Source organism: Chiroxiphia lanceolata, chromosome 27, assembly GCF_009829145.1.
Source record: "Chiroxiphia lanceolata isolate bChiLan1 chromosome 27, bChiLan1.pri, whole genome shotgun sequence".
NCBI lineage: Eukaryota > Metazoa > Chordata > Aves > Passeriformes > Pipridae > Chiroxiphia > Chiroxiphia lanceolata.
Window position 1 is genome coordinate 5,694,477 of NC_045663.1, and position 19,439 is coordinate 5,713,915.

General features: G+C 55.1%; 1 protein-coding gene across 3 annotated transcripts; it reads right to left on the minus strand.

The window, feature by feature from the left end:
• Positions 1-258: 258 nt before the first annotated feature.
• Positions 259-8,879, minus strand: LOC116799265 (acidic leucine-rich nuclear phosphoprotein 32 family member B). 3 transcript variants are annotated; one of them, XM_032712247.1, is made up of 7 exons: positions 8,707-8,876; positions 5,794-5,943; positions 5,227-5,349; positions 4,065-4,263; positions 3,642-3,760; positions 3,194-3,248; positions 259-2,024 (listed from the first exon to the last, which is right to left on the minus strand). In XM_032712247.1, the coding sequence occupies exons 1-7, from the start codon at positions 8,758-8,760 to the stop codon at positions 1,936-1,938; spliced, it is 789 nt and encodes a 262-aa protein (XP_032568138.1). In that variant the 5' UTR covers positions 8,761-8,876; the 3' UTR covers positions 259-1,935. The 3 variants fall into 3 exon arrangements, with proteins under 3 accessions (XP_032568138.1, XP_032568137.1, XP_032568139.1); XM_032712246.1 differs by having other exon boundaries at positions 3,642-3,763; positions 8,707-8,874; XM_032712248.1 differs by lacking the exons at positions 259-2,024; positions 3,194-3,248 and adding an exon at positions 3,513-3,594 and having other exon boundaries at positions 3,637-3,763; positions 8,707-8,879.
• Between the last annotated feature and the right edge of the window lie 10,560 nt (positions 8,880-19,439).

Genomic DNA, 19,439 nt, shown 5'->3' on the forward strand with positions numbered 1-19,439 from the left:
CAGCCACCTCCGAGGGCAGAGAGGACAGGTTCTCCAGACACATCCCTACGGGGACTGCACACCAGGATGGTCTGTGCCACCCCACAGCAGAGCCTACCCCACCCCCACCAAACCCCCCCATCCAGGGCTCAGAGCCAAACCTGGGGACATGGAACACTCACTGCTCCCAGGAGACTCAAACTTGCCCCAAACCTCCCACTCTGAGCACTCCTGGCTGTTCCCATGGCAGAGACAGCCAAGACAACCCCCACCGCAATGGATTTTTAAAAACTGAAGTCTTTATTAAAGTTTTATCCAAATTTTGTAACAAAAGATACAAAAGGGCTGGAGATCCTTATTTCTGGGACTAGTCTGACCAATCAAAACCTGACAGGTACTAGGCTAATATAAAATCCATACAATCTGCTAAAAATGCAGGGAAAAAAAAATTAGAACTGCTGCTCTGACATTTCTTCTTTTAAAAATTCCTTAAAACATTTATAAGTTACTCAGTTTGCATTTTACAGGATTAGTTCTTCTCCGAATGGTTACAGCGACTGTACAATGTAAGAGACAACAGCGAGAACAAAGAGCAACGGGATGTGCTGCAACACACACCACTCCTCTGAGGGAAGAAGGGCTGGAGTCTCGGGATGGCCCGGAGCACCCACCGGGAATGCCACAAAGTGCCAGTGCATGTCTGCACCCGTGGGAGCCCCAACAGCAGGACAGCAGTGACCTCCACCCCCCCAGCACCCAGCAGGGACCCCCCCGGGTGCCAAAGGGCCAGTTCTCCCAAGGGATGTGCTGGCTGGACACCTCCAGGAACAGGGAAGGTGGGAATGGGGTTGGGAATGCTCCTGGCTGGATCTCCCAAATCCTCCTTCCAGCGGCCGTGGGGTGAAGGGACACAGGCCCCACTGAGGGGACAGCTGGAATTCTGCTCCGTGCTGGGAAGGGAGGAGGAGGATGCAATGCCAGGCTGTCCAGAGCTGGCACTGGCTGGCAGAAGGACCCTGAGAATTCACAGGCTAACACGGTCTCCGGGGAACGCTGAGTTAGGAGCATCACAGTGATAGTGGCTGTTCTGTACAATGAGAAATGGAGTCTGATGGAAGTGCAGTATCCCTTCACCTGGATTTCCTATCCCTTCCCAAAGGCTGCCCTGGAGGAGCCTCACCACGGCAAAGGCAAAAACCTGACCCACCCGGATATCCAAGTGATGGTTTTTAGGTGGCCACTGGGAAAAATATTCCAGTTTATCAAATAAAATAGGAAAGCAAGTGCAGGGCTACTGCAAGGTGCACGGTCAGAGGTACCAGGTCATGCAAGCAGCCCCCCTCCCCTCCCCAAAACCCCACATCCCCAGCACTAAAGCATCTTCAAGCATGTCCAGAGATCACATCACCATGATTTCAGATCAGACACCCTCAGGGATCATTTTCACTTCGAGTCCACGGAGATGAACCAGATTCTGCACCCAAGGTGGCTCAAGAGTCTTCAGAGAGCTGGTCTGAAGGATGGCAAAGACCTTCAGTGCTGGCTGGGTGTGAGCTGGAGCTCTGGATCCAGTGTGGCACAGCTGATTTGGGACACAAAGATACCCTAAGGAGGAGATTTTTTTTCTCTTTTTTTTTTTTTTTTTTGGATTTTTTGTTTTTGTTTTGTATTTTTTTTTTTTTTTTTTTTTTGCAAGCTGCTGCACAAACCACCGAACGGAGAAAAGCCTTTGGTCATGAGATAACTTGTGAGAAAAAGTAAGCCTTGTATGGAAGATTCCCCTGAATGCCTACAGTATTCTAAATCTTAAAAAAATATATTGTGGATGCTGCAGCCATACAAAGGGGGGAGGAGGAGGAGGAGTGGGAGATGGGGATTTACAGTCTCACATAGACACAACGGGGAGGTTTAAGACAAGCACAGTCAGAGTCTGTAAAACTGATTGGCTCGCTGGGCTCAGTCATCCTCATCGTCCTCTTCGTCCTCTGGGTCTTCCTCTCCTTCATCCTCTAGACTTCGTTTTCTCTTCTGCCCACACGGATGGTCTGCAAAGAGAGGTCAAGGGTGAAGTTCTGCCCAGCCCTGGGGAACAGCAGCTGAGCTGTGGCCTCACAAGGCACATCTGGGAGGAAAACCAGCACCATTCCAGAGCAGAGATCCACCCTACCCTGCTCCTCGTGGCACATGGAAAAGCCTGCGATAGCAGCAGACATGAACTACTTTCTGTGCCCTCTGAGCATCCCACATTTCAACAGCTGCTGGAAAAGGGGTTATTTTTGTTGAGGACCCGCAAAAACGCAGCATCTGCAGAATTCAGTCATTTCTAACCAAGTTCACGTGCCCTGTGCTGGACACTGGTGGGGCCTCAAATCCTGGGGACAGTTCTGGGCCCCTCAGGACAAGGACATGGAGGGGCTGGAGTGTGTGCAGGGAAGGGAACGGAACTGGGGAAGGGGCTGGAGCAGCAGGAGCAGCTGAGGGAGCTGGGGGGGGGGCTCAGCCTGGAGAAAAGGAGGCTCAGGGGGGACCTTCTGGCTCTGCAACCCCCTGACAGGAGGGGGGAGCCGGGGGGGAGGGGGTCGGGCTCTGCTCCCAGGGAACAAGGGACAGGAGGAAAGGGAACAGACTCAAGTCGTGCCAGAGGAGGTTTAGGTTGAATATTAGCAAAAATTCCTTCATGGGAAGGGTGGTCAGACACTGGCACAGGCTGCCCAGGGCAGTGGTGGAGTCGTCATCCCTGGAAGTGTTCAAAAACATGTGGATGTGGCACTTAGGGACATGGTTTAGAGGTGAAGACGGTGGTGTTGGTCTTGATATTAACAGGGATTTCCCAACCTTAACATTCCATGAGTCATCCAAGATCGTTTGAATTCACACCAGCCACAACATTCTGTCAACATTCATTTGAGTGTTTATATTTGTTAAAACCAGAGGAGTCTGGACCCAAGAAGCTCAGGTCTGCAGCTGAACTGGTTTTCTAGGCAATCTGCCTCAAATATTTGGCAGAATTACCCAGAATGGTTGGAATTAGGAGGTACTGAAACCTGTTTTTCGTCCCCTTTGTGACCCTTGGTGATGACGCTACTCAACATTAGCTTGGGCAGAAAAGCTGCAGCAACAACAGCCCTGCAATGAGGCTTGGGGAGCTCTAAAACCACCAAATATTTGTTGAGGCGGCTTTGGTAAGAAATTGTTTTGTTAGGATTCAACTCACCATCTTCAGCTTCATCCTCTTCATCCTCCTCACCATCTTCCTCCTCATCTTCCTCCTGGAGTTAAAACAAGGCATTTTGTTGCAAGAACCACAACTCCCTGAGCTGTAACTCCACAGCAACCTCTGCTCCCACCCCACTGAAGCCTCAAGGTGCTAGGGAGAAGCTGTTGGTTCCCAAATAGCTCCTCAATCCCTATGGATGGGGCTGCATGGCTTCATCACTTGGGGCCATGGGAAGTACCAGGACAAGCCTGAACTGGAAAACTCTGTGGACCATGAGTCAAAAGGTACAGGGAAAAAGTCAGAGGGCATGGCAAGCTCCTCAGATCTGCCCTCAAAGTGACACCTGGGTCACCAGACAAGGGATAATTGCGTGACCAAACAGCCCAGTGACAGAAAGCCTCATCTCATCATCTACTCCATCCTCCTCCTCTTCAGAAAGCCTCACCTCATCATCTACTCCATCCTCCTCCTCTTCACCTTCCAGGTCATCATCTTCATCTTCTTCATCATCAATGACTTCTTCATCCAAATCATCTTCCTCTTCATCATCGTCCTCTTCCTCACCTTCTACCAAAAGGAGAGGGAAGGAAGCGTTCCAGTTCCCAAGTCCTCGCCATCCCCAGACACTCTGCTCACCCCTCAGTGCTGTGTGAGCAGCAGGCAGGGATCACACAGGACGAGGAGGGAGAACAACACCCCTGTCACCTCCCAGAAAATCCCATTCCCTCCCCAGCTTTCTGGAGGAGGGTATGTGGGTACCCAGACAGCCCCTATTCAGTGCTAATCAGTTATGGGGCAACGTGCCCACGCAGAAGCAGAAAGGGGGTTGTTCCCCAGCAAGAAAACCAAGAGGAGAGAAAATCCTCACCTTCGCCATTCTCATACTCATCTTCCAGTGCATCCCCATCTGCTTCAGGGTCTGAGTCAGGGGCTTCCTGCTCGTCAGCATCAAAGCCGTCCAGGTAGGTGAGCTGGGGCAGGAGGGCGAACACGCTCTCCCGGTAGTTGATGAGCATCGTCACCTCGCAGTTGAAGAGGTCCAGACTGTGGAGGTTGGGCAGCTTTTTCTGCAAAAATCAATGCGTTAACATTATTTACAACACTGTTTGGAGATCAGGCAGCCATGGGAGGACAGTGGCTCTGCCCCATGTGCTCCTCAGATACAGGGAAGTCGCTGCTCTTGCTATTTGTGGACACAGAAAATTTCTTTCCAGCTCCTCTATTTCCCTTCCTTGGAGCCAACTCTGAAACCATCTGCAAATCTTTCTTTCTTCTGAACAGGCACGGAAAGCCAAGGAATCACTGAGCTGGACTCATCCTGCCCAAAATACCATGCAAAATACACAAGAGCAGAGCACAAGGAGAGCTGCAGCCTGAGTGCCCTCAGCACAGCCCAGCTCAGGCCATCCCACCAGGCACCAGGTCAAGGAAAGGAGGAGCAAAACAGTGCCAAATTCCTTCGGGAGGGGATGGATGGACCAAACAGCCAATGAGGCAAATGCCCCGAACCAGATCTTTCACGTATCCCTTAGGATCACATGACAGGAGCCTTCTTGGGGCAGTTCCGAAGAAATCTCAGAGGTCTTTTCCAACCTAACTGACTGTGATTCTGTGACTGGGAGCCCCTGCAATGCCGTGGCAGCAGGAGGGTCCCAGCCCAGCAGAATCTTTAGGCTGATGTGACAGATGCCCTGACTGGTGTCCAAGTACCTCATTCCATGACACTCCAGGTGCCACCTACCTCCAACTGCCTCCGACCCTCTCCTGGTCCTTTCCCAGATGGACACTGAGCATCCACAGTTTTACTCATCCAGCCCAATTTCACGCTTCTTTTAGCAACTGGCTGCTGGTTTTCCAGACTGAGGAGCCATTAACTATTAGCCCAGCCTCAAACTGGGCTCAAATCTGTTCCCATCAGAACCACGAAGTGCTGTTGGAACAGTTACCAAGACATTGGATTCCTGCTGCACAGACCCAATTCCCCAAAGGAAACGTCATCCCTGAGATTCCAGCCTGGAATCTTCACTCACCAAGGGCTCCAGGGTATTGATGTCTTTGATCTTGTTGCCACTGAGATTCAAGTGTGTCAGGTTGGGAGTTTTCTCTGCTAGAACTTCAAGGCCACCAGAAATCCTGTTATCACTCAGCTCCAGCTGCCAGGGGGGAACATCAAATGGTCACCAAGTGTTTCAGCTTGTGATGTGGGGAAGAACATTGCCCTAAGAACTGGGCCACAATGAGCACCCAAATTCCAGACCCTGTCACAGAGCAGCAGGTCAAGTTTTCCCTTAAAACCCGTTTCCTGCAGTGACACAGCACTGCCAGCCACCTCCATGCTCGTAGGTGCCCCAAAATCCAAAATATTTATGTTATGAAGCCTCTGACAGCAGCACAACAGCAAAAGGAAGAGAAGGAGGACACTCAACATCTAAAGAGCTCAGAAGCATCTTGTGCACTCAAATCTGACCCCTCTCACTTGCTCAAAGAGCAAAAAAGCAAAATTAAATGGCCTTTTCTTGGCAAATACGGGAAAAACAAGTGCCACCAGAAGTCTCAGGGCAAGGACTGGTGGAGATGGGACCACAGGCCTGACTCACCTTCCGGAGCTTGTTGAGTTTGGGGAGGTTGGACACAGACAGCAGGTTGATGTTAATCATGCTGAGGAACTCCAGGTTCTCAAAGTCCGAGGAGAGACCAACCACCTTTCCATCCTCCGAGCGACAGTTATCCAAGACCAGCTCCTTCACCTGCAAACAGAGACGCTCCCAGTGTCACCTCACCTGCCAAAGTGTCACCTGGGTTCTGTCAGGTGACATCAGTCTGTGCCTGAAGTTCCTCCTCACTCAGATCAAAGGACACACGAGATCTTGGAGCCAAAGAACTGCAGTGAGGGCACAAGGTGAGAATCCCTCATCGTGGTGGGAGCTTCATCCTTTAATCACAGGCCACCAACACACTACAGCTGACCCACCAAGGTCCCCCTTGTCCATGAAGCAGCACCCAGGGTGGGACCATGAGTTCACGTCAAAACACTCCATGCAGAAGCATCAATAAGCTTTCAGAGTCACGCTCCAGGCTTCACTAACGAGAGGTCAAACAAGGTCATCTGGTTTTGTCCCCTTCCGTGTTCTCCCCCACACCACTGGGGTGCTGGAAAACCTGCCCCTGGAGGATCTGCTTCCCTGTGACAGTGTCCACATGAGGTGACAGGTTCCAAACTCAGGCTCGTGGTGCAGGGCCACTGATGGCATCTAATGCTGTGCCCAGCACGGATCACACACAGAAACCATCGTTACCCAGGAACTCTGCACAAAAATCAACCTGTTTGGGCCACCAGGACCTTAAAGCACCAGCACAGAACTGCTCCCCTCTAAACATCTGGGGGTAAAACATCCCTGGCACCCCTTTCCCCCCCCCAAAGTGTGGGGGAGTGATGCTCCAGCCCAAGCTCTCACAAGCCACTTCCAAAACCTGCTTTTACCCCACACATTCTTCACAGCAATATGCAAAAATGAGCCTTGGCCAGAAGGCTTGTGGCGCTTTCCAAATTCCTCCTTTGCAGTGCTCCCATTTTACCTCCCCTGCTCACACCAGCCAACTATTAGGGAGTCATTTTAAATTCACTTTGCCTTCCTGGAGGCAGTTTGGGGGCTGCTGTGCCATCTTTGCCACAGGCACAGCATAAGCTCTGAACCAATTAATGCTTCAAACTCCCCGGGTGGCATCAACTGGTCAGGGTTTGGAGTTGAGGCTCAGCCAGGAGTTTTGTAGCCGAACATGTTTTGCTCCCAACACCGTGGAAGTCTCCAACCTGAACCAAGACTGTCTCCGTGGGGGGTGTAAAGGCGGCCAAGGCCAGACCTGGGTGGCTGTTGTGTGGGCACAGAGGTGATCCTAAACGTAATGAGGTTATCATGGAATGGTTTGGGTTGGAAGGGAACTTAAATCCCATCCAGTCCCACCCCCTGCCATGGGCAGCGACACCTTCCACTAGCCCAGGTTGCTCCAAGCCCCATCCAACCTGGCCTTGGACACTTCCAGGGATGGGGCAGCCACAGCTTCTCTGGGCAACCTGTGCCAGGGCCTCAGTGAAACTCTGAACTAACGTGGCCAAGACCAGGTTTAACCCAGGCCGGGCCCTGCCCTGATAGCCCAGGACGAGCCGCAGCAGGACAGGGCAGCGAGGAGGGCTTTGCTCCCGGGACACCCCGCTCTGACCTCGCTGGCTCTGCAATTCCCGGCTCACACCACCGGGACCAGCCGCCCGCAGCTCCTCTCGCTCAGCCCTTCCCGTCCCGCAAATCCCTTCTCCATCCACGAAGCCGCTCTAATCCCCACCCAAAGCTCCGCTCACGGCCCCATTTCCTTCGTGTGCTCGGGGCTTTCGGAGCTGCCACGACACCTGAGTGTTCCGGGGCGAGACGGGACGGGCACGGCCCAGAGGGGCGGCCCGGGGAGATCCAGGGAAAGGGCAGATCCAGGGAAAGGGCAGATCCAGGGAAAGGGCAGATCCAGAGATTTGGAAAATCCAGGCGAAGGGGCGGCCCGGGAATCGGAAGATCCAGGGAAGAGGCAGCCTGGGCATGGGAAGACCAAGCGAAGAGGCGGCCCGGGAACGGAAAGATCGCGGGAAGAGACGATCCAGGGGGAGGGAATATCCAGGGCAAGGCAAGACCCGGGGGAAGGGAAGGCCCGGCTATGGGGCGGCCCTGCAGCCCCAGGCCCGGTCCGGGGCGGCCGCGCCGGCACTTTGAGGCTCATCCCCGGCAGCCCCTCCAGCCGTTCCCCGGGCAGGGGGATCCCGCGGGGCTCCGGGATCCCGCGGGGCTCCGGGATCCCGCGGGGCTCCGGGATCCCGCGGGGCTCCGGGATCCCGCGGGGCTCCGGGATCCCGCGGGGCTCCGGGATCCCGCGGGGCTCCGGGATCCCGCGGGGCTCCGGGATCCCGCGGGGCTCCGGGATCCCGCGGGGCTCCGGGATCCCGCGGGGCTCCGGGATCCCCGCGGGGCTCCGGGATCCCGCGGGGCTCCGGGATCCCGCGGGGCTCCGGGATCCCGCGGGGCTCCGGGATCCCGCGGGGCTCCGGGATCCCGCGGGGCTCCGGGATCCCGCGGGGCGCCGATCCCGGCGCGGGATCGAACATGGCCGAGCGCCGCCATGGCCGCGCGGAGCCTGCCCAGCCCCGGCGCGGCCGCTCCGCCGCGGCGGGCCCCGGCCCTGCCCTGCCCCGCTCCCCCGCCGTCCCCCCGCTCTCCGGGCGCGGGCCGGGCCGTGCGGGACCGTGCGGGTCCCGGGGCCCGCGCGGGGGCCGGCTGCGGGCGGGCCCCGCCGCGCACAGTGCGCGCCGCCATGGCGGGGCCGGGGCACGGCCGGGAGCGCTCCCGCCGCCGCGCCCCGCGCCCCCCGCCCCCAAAAAACACCCGCCGGCAGCCCCGCGGACCGCGCCGCTCCTCCCCACCGCCCCCACCCGCAGCACGTGGCGCCCGGTCCCCGCCGCGCGGTCCCCGTACCTCGCCCGGCTTCTTGTTGCGCAGCTCCAGCGTCAAGCGCTTCTCCATCTCCATGCTCCCCGCGCAGAGCCGCGCTCCGCTCCCGCCGCTGCCGCTGCCGCTGCCGGTGGTGCCGCCACTCCGGCCCCGCCGCTCCCGGTCCCGGTGCCGCTCCCGCCCCCGCCCGGCGCAGGAAGAGGCGCCAACGGCAACAAAGGCGGGCGAGCGCCCGCGCCCCCGGGCGGCCACGCGGGAACTGCGACACGGGCACCGGCAACAGCGACACCTGCGGGCCCCGCTCCAAGGCCGTGGGTTCGAGTCCCGCCGCGGCGGGGACGGCCTGCGACCGCATCGTTGTCACCCGGCACCGCACCGCTGAACCCCGTACGGCACCGCCCCACACGGCACCGCCCCACCCGGCACCGCATCGCTGTGCCCGCCGTCACACCGCTGAGCCCGGCACCGCACAGCAATTCCCGGCACCATGGTCTCATCTGCAGCACTGTGCTCCCGTCTCCAGAGCCACATTCCCATCCCCAGGCACCATGGTTACTTCTCCAGAATCATGTTCCCTTCCCCAGCACCATGTTCCCATCTCCAGAGCCACATTCCCGTCCCCAGGCACTGTATTACAGTCCCAGCACTGTGTTCCTATTCCCAGACATGACAGTTCCGTCTCCAGCATCATGTCCCCATCCCCAGAGCCACATTCTCATTCTCAGACACTGTGGTTCCTTGTCTTTCTCTATCACCATGTTCCCATCTCCAGAGTCACATTCCCATCCCAAGCACCATGGTCCCTTCTCTGTTTTCACATTCCAGTCTCCAGAGCCACATTCCCATCCTCAAGCACCATGTTCCCACCCCTCAGCACTGTGTTGCAGTCTCCAACACTGTGTTTCCCACCCCAGCCACCATGGTTCCTTCACTATCACCATGTTCCCATCTCCAGAGCCATGTTCTCATCCGTAGGTACGATGGTTCCATCTCTGTTTTCACAGCCCAGTCTACAGAGCCTTATTCCTGTCCTCAAGCGCTGTGTTCCCATCCCCAGGCACTGCGTTGCACTCTCCAGCACCACATTCCCATCTCCAGAGCCATATTCTCACCCCCAGGCACCATGGTCCTTTCTCTGTTAACACATTCCAGTCTCCAGAGTCATGTTCCCATCCCCAGGTGCTCTCTACAGCTCCCTGTCAAGACCTTGTAGCCAGTGAGGCCCAATCTCTTCACCCAAGTAACCACCAACAGGACAAAGGAAATGGCCTCGAGTTGCACCAGGGGTGGTTTAGATGGAGATTAGAGAAAATTCCTTCATGAAAAGGGTGGTCAGGCACAGGGCTTCCCAGGGCAGTGGTGTGACGTCACTTCCCTGGAAGTGTTCAAAAGGATGTGGCACTTGGGGATGTGGGTTAGGGGTGGCCTTGGCAGTGTTGGGTTAATGGTTGGACCCGATGATTTCAAAGGGCTTTTCCAACCTCAACAATTCTCTGATCCTATGTTCCCAACCCCAGTGCCACATTCCCATCTCCATCCCCACGTTCCCATCCCCAGCACCATGTTCCTGTCCCTGGTGCCACATTCCCATCCCCATCCCCACGCTCCCATCCCCATCCGCACATTCCCATTCCCATCCCCACATTCCCATCCCCATCCCAGGTCCCCTCTCCCAGCCCAGCAGAGGCTGTTCCTGCCCATGGCTGATAAGGGCAGGGTGTTGATTGGGCTCTTGGCTGAGGGAAGGACGAGATAAGAGCGGGAACTCCCTACACTGTGGGGCTGGGATGGTGTTTTTCCCTTCTGGAGCACACAGAGCTCTTCCTGGCCAGGCACAAACTCCAGAGCTGGGAATGCTACTGCTGTCAGAGGGGCAGGAGAGGGTCAGCAGGGCAAGCACAGCCCGTGGCCCAGGCAGTGGCCTCGGGTCCAGCTGCCCTTAAAGGGTGTGATGGAGCTGGTTGGACTCGCTGAGGGCTCAGGAAGGTCCCCCACCATGACACCAGGCACAGGAGGAAAATTCCTGCAGGATGTGGGCACTGCTGCCTGCAACTTCATTAAAAATCAACATAAAGAGCAGCCAGAGAAACTTCTCTGATCCACAACCAAGGCTCCAAATAAACAGGAACACGAGGGCCAGCGGGCCCGGCCCTGTCGTCCCTCATTGTCCTCTCTGGCAGGAGGCCACGGGCCTGCCTTGTATGGGAGGAAATGGCTTTTCTGGTCCTCTGCAGGTCAGTTTTGCCAGTTGGCTCCAACACCAGCCTTGTTTTACTGGGAGGAGCAGAGTGAAGTGGTGACACTCAGAAGAGGGGTTCAAGCTCTGGAGGGACCAAACCCACTCTTTTAAGAGCAGATAAGGGATATCTCCACATAGAAAAATTGCCTTTAATGCATTTTTGGAACCCCTTTGACCTCCCTTGCTGACCATGGCTCGGTTTCTCCAGCCCAGCTCCATGTCAGAGAGCTCCCACACCAGTGTCCCCTCCTGGGTGTGCTCCTAAGGAGCCCCCCAAAATGCCCAGTGTGGAGTTGGGCAGAGGCAATGGAGGATCAGGTGTGTTTTGGGGGCACTGAAGGGGCAGGAGAGCAGCCCATGGCTGGGGTAAGAACATCCTCTTACTGCTCTGCCCAGGTCAGTCACATCCCCACAGGTGAAGCAGCTAGTGGGTCATTGATTCTAATTGGAGATGATAATTGATGCTCATTGCAGGGGGGGTTGGACCAGGTGACCTTTAAAGGTCCTTTCCAACCCAAAACATTCTAGGATTTTATGCATATAAATTATTATATTATTATAATACAAAGTTAAATTAGTAATTTACTTTCATCCCATGAATCATGGGATGGTTTAGGTTGGAAAAGACCTGTAAAGATCATCGAGTCCAGCCATAAGGTCAAGGCCAGGTTGGATGGGGCTTGGAGCAGCCTGATCTGGTGGAAGTTGTCCCTGCCCACAGAATTGGATGAGTTGTAAGGTCCCTTCCTACCCGAGCCATTTTGGGATTCTATGATAATCGAGTCCAGTCGTAACCGGGACCCTCTTTTTCGGGGTGATCCCAAGCTCCTCTGGCCCTTTTTGGCTTCAGTCTGGAGGGAAAGCAGGTCCCGGGCCCCGAGGGGTCCCCTGATCCCCCCTCGGACACTCCCCCCCGGCCGCAGCAGCAGCTCTGCAGCCCCCGGGCAGCGCAGCTGGGAGATGAGCGCAGCGATCCCCCCTCGCTGATCTGCATTTGTTTTAAGGTTCTTTCATGTCCCCTTTGAGGCTCGTTTCCTGTCCTTTGTAGCAAACAATGGTGTGTCTCCCCCCTCCCGGCCCAGGCTGGTTTTATCTCCCCTCCCCTGGGCCACCACTCTCTCGGGAGCTGAGCTTTATGTTCACGTTCAAATAAAAACCCTGCTCTGGTTTCACCGAATTGATTTTAAAGCTGCGGCCGGTAGTGGATGTCTGGGAGATGTATTTGCGTGTTTGTTCCTTTCTCTGGTGGAAATCGGGCATCTAAAACTCCCAGGGTACCTCTGGTCCCCCTTATCCCCCTGTATCACAGGTCCCCCCTTTTCCCCTGTACCCCTATCCCCATTTCCCCCATGCCCTGAGTCTCCCCTCTTCCCCCGCACCCTGGGTGGCCCTTTTCCCCCCATATCCCAATTCCCCCTCTCTCCCCGGTCCCGTCACCCCCCTAGGTCCCCCGTCTACCCCTTTACCCCGATCCCACCTCTCTCCCCGAACCCTGATCCTCCCTTTCCCCTCTTTTCCTCGTATCCCAACCTCTGCTTCCCTCCACTTACTCCAATCCCCCCTTCCTCTGTATCCTGATCACCCTCTCCCCATGTACCCCAATCCCCCTTCTACCACCTCACCCCGATTCCCCTGATTGCCCATACCTTGATCCCCCCTTTCCCCTGGTAGCCCTGGTCCCACCTCTCCCCCTGTACCCCAATCCCCCTGTCCTCCCATATCCTAATCTCCCATTTCCCCATGTACCCCCATGCCCCCTTTCCCCCATACCCCAATTCTCCCTTCCCCCTCACCCTGATCCCCCCTTCCTCCATACCCTGATCCCACTTTCCCCATTTCCCCCAATCCCCCCTCATCCCTCGTAGCCCAATCCCCCCTCTCTCCCTGTACCCTGATCCTTCCTCTCCCCCACACCATGGGTACCCTCTCCCCCTGTACCCCAATCCCCCCTTTCCCCATTTCCCCTAATTCCCTCTCTCCCTGGCATCTCGATTCCCCCTTTCCTCGTGTACCCCAATTCCCCCTCTCTCCCTGTACCCCAATCGCCCCTTTCCCCTCGTACCCCAATCCTCCTCTCCTTCCATACCCCAACCCCCTTTTCCCCCCATACCCCAATCTTCCTTTTCCCCCCACACCCCAAACCCCTTTCCCCCCACATCCCGATCCCCCTTTCCCCCACACCCCAAACCCCTTTCCCCCACACCCTGATCCCCTTTCCCCCCACATCCCGATCCCCCTTTCCCCCACACCCCAAACCCCTTTCCCCCACACCCCGATCCCCCTTTCCCCCGCACCTCGATCCCCCCTTTCCCCCACACCCTGATCCCCTTTCCCCCACACCCCGATCCCCGTGTCCCCCCTGTCCCGGCTGCACCGCGCTGTCACTGCCCGCAGGTGGCAGCACCGGCCCGGCCATGGGGGGCGCGGCGCAGCCCGGGGGGGTCCCGGGGGAGTCCCGGGAAACCTCTGGAATGAGGAATGGCGAATCAGGCCAACCCCTCTGCAGAAGGCGAGCCTGAGAGTGGCTGAGGGCCCCGGGCAAAGAGGTCCTGGTTTGAGGCGATGCGGGTGCTCCCGACAGGGCTCCACCAGCCTCGGCCGCGACCTCCAGGCAGCTTTTTGTGCTTTGGGGCAGGACAGAGGTGCCCGAAGGGTTTGGGTGACACCGGCCTCCCTGCAGACACTTGGGAGGAGTGTCTGAAACACGAGTTGTTGAGTCCAACCATCAACCCACCACCACTAATCCGCGTCCTCAAATGCCACATCCACGTGTTGTTTGAACACTTCCAGGGATGGGGACTCCACCACTGCCCTGGCCAGCCTGTGCCAGTGCCTGATCACTATTTTAGCAAAGACCTTTTTCCTAATATCCAACCTGAACCTCCCATGGCACAACTTGAGGCCATTTCCTCTCATCCTGTCCCTTGTTCCCCGGAAAAGACTGACTCCCCCCGGCTTCCCCCTCCTGTCAGGGGGTTGCAGAGCCAGAAGGTCCCCCCTGAGCCTCCTTTTCTCCAGGCTGAGCCCCCCCAGCTCCCTCAGCTGCTCCTGCTGCTCCAGCCCTTTCCCCAGCTCTGTTCCCTTCCCTGGACAAGCTCCAGCGCCTCAGTGTCCTTCTGATCACGAGGGGCCCAGAACTGGACACAGGGTTGGAGGTGCCTCAGCAGTGCCAGCACAGGGCACAGTCACTGCCCTGGACCCATGGCCACACTATTCCTGGCACAGGCCAGATGCCATTGGCCTCCTTGGCCACCTGGGCACACAGCTCATGTTCAGCCCCTGCCTCTCTGCCCTGCAGTAATTAGCTGTGGATTCTGGCATCCTTAAACCATAAAACAACACCCAGCCCCTATCTCAGAGCAAATCTGGAGGCTCCTTGCAGATCCCTATCCCATCTTTCCAATAGGGAAGCTGAGCTGTGCAGCAGGAAGGGATGGATCCGTCACCACCCTGCACAGAGTCAGGGCCCAGCTTCTCCCAGATCATTAAGCATCATATCCAGTGCATTTAGTGCCTTGGAAAGAGAGGGTGGGAATGGATCCAGCTACAGGGAGAGGAGAGAGAGACAGCAGGATGTACCTGGAGTGGGATTTGAGGAGACAGGGATTCCTTTGGCCAGGTAAACACTGTCCCCACCTCACTCCTCATGAGCTGTTACCATTTCCAGCTGCCCCAGCACTCCCCAGGCTGTTTGCAAAACTTGGTAAAAATTAATTAGTGTTATTAGTGTTTTTACGAACTGTACAAAGTGTCCCAGCTCAGCCAGACCGAGTGATAAGACCAGGAACAACCATCATGGCAATTATTGCTTTGCACAGCTGAAGGATTTTGGATCCCAACCCCAGAGAGACCATAAAGAAAACCTGTTCCAAAGAGCTTATGACAGACATGGAACACAGTTGAGAAATGAACTTCAGGGGCCTCAGGCCCCAAAATGCACCCTGATTAGGATTAAATGATACTTCAACTGCTAGGATGGGCAGCTCCAGGGACCCCCATGGACATCCCTCACCCCCCAAGAGCTGCTGTGGGCACCTCAGTCCAGAAGGATCACGACACACACAAGCACACAGGTATGAAGTCTGTGTGTAGGATTCTCAAATGACACCACATTTTGGTTTATATCTCCAAAATATTTTTTTTTTTTTTACAAAACTCACCTGCTGCTGTGGGTGGGTGTTTTATACAATACCCAGCTCCTCCTTGGGATATCACCCTGTCCTGTCCCTTGGATTGTGCTTTCACTGCATCAGGTCTCAGCCAGCTTGTGACCTTTCTGTGCAGTGAGTGAGGCCAGAGATGTCTGAGCCCCAAGGTTTTTCTCTTCTCTGACCTGGCCTTACACACCCTGTTACCTCCCAGCTCCAATGCTGCAAAACTCCTGCTTCCAGGCTTAAAAATCCTGTTCCTGCACATTATCTGGAGAATTTCTGTGAACAGGCAGGAAAAATCAGTTTGTTGTGATGGTCAGAGCTGCACTTGCCCCTAATTTGCAAGGCTTTTGCTAATATTCTGGGTTTTTTTGCAGGACAAATATTGCAATAGGAACATCCCTGGACAAACTGGAGTTCCTACCCATCACCTCCCTAATTCCAGAGTGAGGGTGTTGTTGTGCTCCTCTCACTGCCTGAAGAGATTTCAGGACGTGAAAATAAGATTTGGGAAACATTGCTCTTCGGGAAACAGTCTCACAGGTGCCATGGGGAGAGGCACACTGTGGGTGGGATGGCTCCCTCTCCCAGTTCCCACTCCCAGTTTTCCAGTCTCAACAACAGGGGAGGTAGGCAAGGACCTAGCCTGGAGGGTGGGTTCCCAGAGCAGCTTCCTCCTCTGCCACCAGCCTTGTGCAACCCTCTTGCCCTGTCTCCAAGGGTGTGGGCAGATCCCTGGCAGGAAGATGCTGCTCAGAGTCCAGCTGGGCTTGGGGAACAGCTCCACATGGCACCTGCCCTGGTCTCACAACATCCCCTGTGTGCCTTTGGCGCTGGGATGGGGTGGCTGGATCAGCTGCAGACTCTCAGGGCTGATTTGACACCCTGGAGCTGTTTTGGAGCCAAGCTCCATCCTGATGCAAGCAGGAAATCCAGTGAATTGCACCAGCCAGGGGTTATTTTGGGCCCTTCAGCTTTGCCTCTGAGTTGCCTGAAGACTCTGAAACACTCAGGATGAATTGGTTTTATCGGTTAGAGATGGATTTTAGTCCCTCCAGGGAAAGGCATAAATTAAAAGTGTAACAACATAGTCAAGAAATAGGAAGTTATTAAATGAATAAAGGAAATGTCTCTGCAGGTATGGGAAGGGATGGATGTTCAATGGAATGAGCCTTCCCAATCATCTCTTCCCCAGAGTTTGGCCCATCAGTTGCCTGGTTGCCCATCAAATTACACCAGGGGAGGTTTAAATTGGTTATCAGGAAAAAGTCCTTCAAGGAAAGGGTGTTCAGGTATTGGAACAAATTGCCCTGGGAGGTGGCAGAGTCCCCATCCCTGGAAGTGTTCAAACAACTTGTGGATGTGGCACCTGGGGACAAGGTTTGGTGGTGGGCTCAGCAGTGCTGGGTTGACAATTGGACTCAATGACCTTAGAGGGCTTTTCCAACCTAAAAAATTCCATGATTCCATGTTTGGTGACTCCCTGTGTCCCTGGGGCAATCCTGGGAAAAGGGCACACCCTTGCCAATAGATCAGCGCTGTCACAAACCTGCAGATGGCATCAGGAGCTTCCTATGGAATGTGTACAGAGGGAAAAACACCTTCAGGGATGTATCCAGTCCTCTTTTAAGGCCATCAAGAATGGGATCTGCAGGAGAGTGACGTGGTCTTGACAGGCCCATGTTTCATTGCGCAGGCAGCTGAGCTGTGCCCGCTGCCCAGGCACAGGCACACGGTCAGAGGCTGCTCAGAGCTCCAGGAGGACACAAACATAGCTGCAATCACAAGAGATGTTCTGCTATGAGGGGTCTCACCTGCTCGTGGACCTGAGAGGGAGGTTTGTGCCAGGCAGTAGGTGTAGGAGCCTGGAGAGGGTTTTCCTCATGTTTTCAGGCACCAAACCAGGGATGAAGCCAGTGGGACACTCCTGCCAGAGCTGCTGGGGGCATCTCTGCCCAAACCTCTTCCCAGGCTTTGCCATTTCAGGTGACAAACTCTCCCAAGAAGTTTTTCTAGTGGCTCTTCTAAGTGTCACTGTGTCACTGTTATAACAAGCCCTCTGTCTACCCTTGAGACACTCACACCAAATTTCTGGTTTCGAAAGAAAAACCATGTTAAATATCAGTTTCCCTTTATTTTTATAGGCAGACAGAGGTTTAAAACACCTGGGATGGAATGTGTTTCTTTTGAACAGAGGTGAGAAACTGAAAAACAGAGATGTGCACTGGGAATGAGCAGGGTGGGATGGGGAGGTGGTAGGGAAATGCAGAGAACAGGCTTGGAGGCAGGAGCAGGGAACAACTACATATAATTTCCCACTCCAGAAGTGACCCAGCTGGAGGGTTTCCATCAGTCAGCAGGGAGGCAAGAGGGGCAGTGGTTTTAAACTGCCAGAGGGCAGGTTACATGGGATATTGGGAAGGAATTCTTCCCTGTGAGGGTGGGGAGGCCCTGGCACGGGTTACCCAGAGAAGCTGTGGCTGCCCCGTCCCTGGAAGTGTCCAAGGCCAGGTTGGACAGAGCTTGGAGCAACTTGGGCTGGTGGAAGGTGTCCCTGCCCATGGCAGGGGGTGGCACTAGACGAGTTATAAGGCCCCTTCCAACTCAAATCATTCTGTGATTCTAAGAGGAGGTACTTTTTCAGCCATCACCTAATTAATCAGGACCGTGATGACATTGAATATGACCACAAAAATAGCCTTTAAAAACTTGAGATAAACGTGTCCAGGATGAGCCTGTCCTGACTGGTTAAAGATGATGATCCAGGACCTCCAGCTAAGGAAGTATTTAGTCACTGACCACCAGAAGATGGGGCAGGAGGCAAACCTGTCATCTGCCTTCCTGGGAGCTTACAAAGGTACTAATTGCCCTTCCTGAAGCAGAGGAGCCTTCCTGCTCTCTGCCCACCAGAGCATAGAGGGGCTGGGAGTCTCCCCCCAAGTACTTAGAGACAGCCTTGCATGAAGTCTGTGGTTCCCAGGGTTTGTTGCAGTCTCTGCTATCAAGTCTCTCACAGAACTTGCACAAACCCTCGGGGTCTCCTGCCAAGGCTTTGCGCCACTCTGGGAAGGATTGCAACGTGGGATAACACATCTCCCTGCCTGCAGGGTGCTGCCAAGCTCCTGCCAGCTCTGATGGGAAGCTGTGGGCTCAGTCCAAGCAAACAGGAACTTTCTCTTCATCCCCTTGCATTTGCACATCTCTTCAGAATCAGCATTCCTGCAAATCCCCCATCCCTGGAAGCATTTAAGGCCAGGCTGGACAGAGCTTGGAGTAACCTGGGATAGTGAAAGGTGTCCCTGCCCATGGCAAGGGGTGGGATGAGATGGGCTTCAAGGTCCCTTCCCACCCAAACCAGTCTGTGACTCTGTGATTTGAAGAGGAGGTACTTTTCAGCCAGCATCTAATCATACAGGACCTTGTTCCACAGAATATGACCACAAAAATAACCTTTAAAAGCTTGAGATAAACTCCTGCAGCATTCTGTGAAATAAGAAAAGTTGACAAATTGCTGTGTGCAGAAGTTTGGTGTGGCAAGAGGTGCCTCCCTGCTCTGTGGCTGCTAAATCCAAAACCTTCCAGGGCTCCAGGCAGCCCTTGTGGCTGAGAAAGCCCTGGTTGTGCCGCTACAGTAGGGCCAAGAATAAGATGATTTTTCTCCCTTCTATTTAGAGAGCTCATATTTTCATCTACAAGAAGGGGAGGATGGGGAAGGTCTCTGCTCAGCCCTGCACATCCAGCAGGTGAGTTGCACAAGCCAAGGCCTCTCCACGCACACAGGGTTGTGCTGGAGCTGCATGTGACAGATGACAGTGCTGGGAGAATGTCCCTTAGCTACTCCTGTTATTGCTGTCACCATTAGTAATTATGGCACTTGCTTTAAACCTGCCTGTATTTCAAAACAAGCACGGGGTGGTCACATTGACAAAGCCTCTTGGGTTGCCTGGAATGGCATCCTGCCTGGAGTGAAGATAATGGAGTGCCTGGGAGATTGCTCAATGATGATGGATTGGTGGGGAATTTCTCCTGGACCCCTAGACCAACCCTCTGGGGCCTGACAAGGCTTGTGCTCTACTGCTGTGGGGGCTGACTTGCACAAGGAGCAGGGCCATGGTGTTGTAAAGAGCAGGTGTTTCAGGCACTCGGAGCTCCAAAGCCACACCTCGCGTGGGGTGCATCTGGCTTTGCGCTGCTGCTGCTGCTGCTGCTGGTTTTTGGTTGCCTGGAGCCCCTACCCTACCTGATGAGGAAACACAGATATTTCCAGCTCTGCAGATGTGAACAGGAGTGGGTACATTGCTCCCGGGGGGCTCTGCAGCAGCGATGGAGACAAATGCTTCTATTTGGCTCTGCAAAGCACATCCAAC

What these genes read in the sequence shown, in the direction of transcription:
- LOC116799265 (XM_032712246.1), bottom strand. Translation starts at nt 8,760, where the DNA reads ATGGAGATGGAGAAGCGCTTGACGCTGGAGCTGCGCAACAAGAAGCCG. An exon ending in TCAATACCCTGGAGCCCTTG is followed by an intron (nt 4,264 to 5,226) that starts GTGAGTGAAGAT and finishes TGATTTTTGCAG; the next exon opens with AAAAAGCTGCCCAACCTCCA. An exon ending in TGAGTATGAGAATGGCGAAG is followed by an intron (nt 3,764 to 4,064) that starts GTGAGGATTTTC and finishes TCCTTTTGGTAG; the next exon opens with AAGGTGAGGAAGAGGACGAT.